This window comes from Olea europaea, chromosome 1 (genome assembly GCF_002742605.1).
Source record: "Olea europaea var. sylvestris chromosome 1, O_europaea_v1, whole genome shotgun sequence".
In the NCBI taxonomy this organism is placed as follows: domain Eukaryota; kingdom Viridiplantae; phylum Streptophyta; class Magnoliopsida; order Lamiales; family Oleaceae; genus Olea; species Olea europaea.
The window spans coordinates 9,698,951-9,702,939 of record NC_036237.1 but is presented as its reverse complement, the minus strand read 5'-3'; the positions used below and the strand labels follow the sequence as shown (position 1 = coordinate 9,702,939).

The 3,989-nt window shown below is 36.8% G+C and overlaps 1 protein-coding gene across 1 annotated transcript; it reads left to right on the top strand.

The window, feature by feature from the left end:
- Positions 1-232: 232 nt before the first annotated feature.
- Positions 233-1,788, top strand: LOC111393333. Its single transcript, XM_023018827.1, has 2 exons — positions 233-1,626; positions 1,734-1,788. Exons 1-2 carry the CDS (start codon positions 930-932, stop codon positions 1,760-1,762), a joined length of 726 nt encoding a protein of 241 aa, XP_022874595.1. The 5' UTR covers positions 233-929; the 3' UTR covers positions 1,763-1,788.
- The last annotated feature ends 2,201 nt before the right edge of the window (positions 1,789-3,989 follow it).

The window sequence follows — 3,989 nt, the reverse complement described above, 5'->3', positions numbered from 1 at the left end:
TTTTAAAATTAAAATTTTAAATTCAGTCCCTAAACTTTCTTATCCATCCAAGTTGGGCCTTAAGGTTATGGGTTTAATAATTCAGCCCCTAGATTTTGGAAAATTATTTAATCTGGGCCATTAAACTTTTGAATTTTGCAATTAAAGTCCCCAAAGTTCATAATTAATTAAAATTAGCCCTTAAAGTTTTAAAATTTTTCAAATTTTGATCCCTAAAGTTTTGAATTATTAACCCTTAGGTCCCTAAACTTTCTAAAGGCATCTAATAATGCAAAATTAGTGATTCTCTCTCTATAATTTTGGTACTAAAGACTCCCTTAAGAGGAATAATTAAGATTTAATTATGTGGAACAATAAAATTCAAATATTTTGGTAATTTATTCATAATAAATTAAGGTTATCTAGCATTTTAAATAAACTAATTGAAACAATATGTCGCCAAAGTGACCTCTTTTGTGTAGATTGGTTTATTTGGATGTTTAGATGTGTGTGTGTTTCTTCATGCGGGTATTAACCGGCCCAAAGGAAGGTTAATACTTGGCCGAATTACATACATACTTGTGGTGGTGAATGTGTGACAATTATAAGGTTTCCATGTAAATAATAAATCAATCCAAAGATAGGTTTATTATTTGACAGGAGTTATTGTCAATGTTTGATCACTACACCGAGAGTACCACTTGCAATTAGTATTACTGTCCAAAGACTTGATATTAATGTTGCACTAGGTATCTTGAGATGGGGCTTACCATTATTTGAATTTATTGTTTATTAAATATGGATATGAGCATAATTAATTGTTTCTTTCTGTTCTCTCTACAGCTAGTTCATCTGCTACTACAATATCTGCTAATGTCAATTCAATTCCCATACTTAATGGAACAAACTTCAAGGATTGGAAAGAGAACATATTGATTGTTCTTGGCTGCATGGATCTTGACCTTGCACTTTGGGTTGAGGAACCCACTCCTCTTATGGAAGAAAGTTCTCTTGATGAAAAGAGGAACTTTGAGAGGTGGGATCGCTCAAATCGCATGAGTCTAATGATCATTAAGCACGGCATTCTGGAAGCCTTTAGAGGTGCAGTATCCGAAGGGATAACTAATGCCAAGGAGTTCCTTGTCGAAATTGAGAAGCGTTTTGTGAAAAACGATAAGGCTGAAACAAGCACGCTTTTGCAAAGCTTGATTTCAATGAAGTACAAGGGCAAGGGAAATTTAAGGGAGTACATCATGGAGATGTCTCATATTGCTTCAAAACTTAAAGGTCTAAAGCTCGAGCTATCTGATGACTTGCTCGTTCATTTGGTATTGATCTCGCTTCCTGCACAGTTCAGTCAATTTAAGGTCAGTTATAACTGCCAGAAGGAGAAATGGTCTTTAAATGAGCTCATTTCATATTGTGTGCAAGAGGAAGAAAGGTTGAAGCAAGAAAGAACTGAAAGTGCTCACTTGGCAAGCACTTCTAAGGATAAGGGCAAGAAAAAGAAGAAGGAATATGAAGCTGCTCCTAAGGGTCCAGCACAAAAGAAACGAAAGGAAGACAAAGATACTTGTTTCTTTTGCCATCAGTCTGGACATATGAAGAAGGACTGTGCCAAATATCACGCATGGCGTACAAAGAAAGGTACACTTCTTACTTTGGTCTGTTCTGAGGATAATTTAGCTTCAGTACCTAGAAACACTTGGTGGATAGATTCTGGTGCTACTACTCATATAAGTGTTTCTATGCAGGGCTGCCTGAACTACCGAAAGCCAAGTGATGGTGAAAAATACATCTATGTAGGTGATGGCAAATCGGTGGAAGTTGATGTAATAGGCACTTTTAGGTTGTTATTAAGAACTGGTTATTATTTGGATTTGAAAGACACTAATAGGGACTTTTAGGTTGTTATTAAGAACTGGTTGTTATTTGGATTTGAAAGACACTTTCGTTGTACCGTCTTTTAGACGGAATTTAATTTCTGTTTCTTCGTTGGACAAATTAGGTTATTGTTGTTCATTTGGAAACAATCGGTTTAGTCTTTCTTTAAATTCCAATATTATTAGTACTGGTTCATTATCTGCATATGATAACCTGTATTTACTTGATATTATTACATCATATAATGAGACCTTGCATGTGGATTCACGTGGTACTAAACGCAAATTAAATAAAGAAAATTCTGCAACATTATGGCACAAGCGCTTAGGTCATATCTCAAAAGCTAGAGTTGAACGACTTGTGTCAGATGGTATTTTGGATTCCCTTGATTTCACCGATTTTGATGTCTATTTTGAGTGTATCAAGGGAAAACAGACCAAAACAAGGAGATTAGGTGCTAAAAGAACTTCAGATGTCTTAGAATTGATACACACAGATATTTGTGGACCATTCCCTACAGCTTCTTGGAATGGCCAACAATATTTTATATCATTCATAGACGATTACTCACGTTATGGGTACCTATATCTCATACATGAAAAATCTGAGTCACTGGACGTGTTCAAAACTTTTAAAGCTGAGGTTGAGAATCAACTCAACAAAAGGATAAAAAGCGTTAGGTCTGATCGTGGTGGTGAGTACTACGGCAGATATGACGGTTCAGGTGAACAATGTCCGGGACCATTTGCTAAATACCTAGAGGAATGTGGAATCGTCCCACAATACACCATGCCAGGATCGCCTAGCATGAATGGTGTAGCTGAAAGACAAAATAGAACTCTTAAGGACGTGGTAAGGAGTATGATTAGTCATTCCACCTTACCAAAATCACTCTGGGGAAAAGCATTAAAGACTGCAGCTTATATTTTAAACAGAGTACCAACTAAGGCTGCTGCTAAAACACCTTATGAACTTTGGACAGGCAGAAAGCCTAGTCTAAAGCATTTTCACATTTGGGGATGTCCAGCTGAGGCTAGGCCTTATAGGCCACATGAAAAGAAATTGGACTCCAAAACAATTAGCAGCTATTTTATTGGTTATTCTGAGCGATCCAGGGGCTATAAATTTTATGATCCCACACTTAAGTCAATTTTTGAAACGGGAACCGCAACATTTTTTGAGGATGTTGAGTTTGGGGAGAGAAATAAGGTTAGAGACATTGTCTTTGAGGAAGAAGTTGAGGAAGGATCGGTTTCGATTCCTACTATTGCTTTTGACAATGTACAGGTTTCTATACCTGTTGTTGATCAAGAAGCATATCCAGAACCTCAACCAGACAATGTTGAAGTACCTCCCATCCAAAATGAGGTAATTATTCCAGAAATACAAACTCAACAACCTCAAGAGCCAATACCATTAAGGAGATCCACGAGAGAGAGGAAAAGTACTATTTCAGATGATTTCATAGTATTTCTCCAAGAACATGAGGAAAATAATGGAATGGTGGGAGATGATCCAATCAATTTCCATCAGGCCATGCAGGGTTCTAACTCTCAAAAATGGATTGATGCCATGAATGAGGAGTATAAGTCTATGCAAGACAATAAAGTTTGGGATCTTGTCCCATTACTTGAAGGTGTGAAGCCCATTGGTTGTAAATGAATTTTTAAAACCAAGAGGGATTCAAATGGTAATGTGGAAAGATATAAGGCTCGTCTTGTGGCTAAAGGCTTTACCCAAAAGAAAGGTATTGACTTCAAAGAGACTTTCTCTCCAGTTTCAACGAAAGACTCTTTAAGGACAATTATGGCACTTGTTGCGCACTTTGACCTTGAGTTACATCAGATGGATGTCAAAACGGCGTTTCTCAATGGCGACATTGATGAGACAATTTATATGGTGCAACTAGAAAACTTTGTGTTAGGAGACTCGAAGAAAATGGTTTGTAAATTAAAGAAATCCATCTATGGGCTCAAGCAAGCTTCCCGTCAATGGTATCACAAATTTCATCAGGTCATTATCTCATTTGGTTTTGAGGTAAATGTCGTTGATGATTGTGTGTATCACAAGTTTAGTGGGAGTAAGCATATTTTCCTAGTTTTGTATGTTGATGACATACTGCTTGC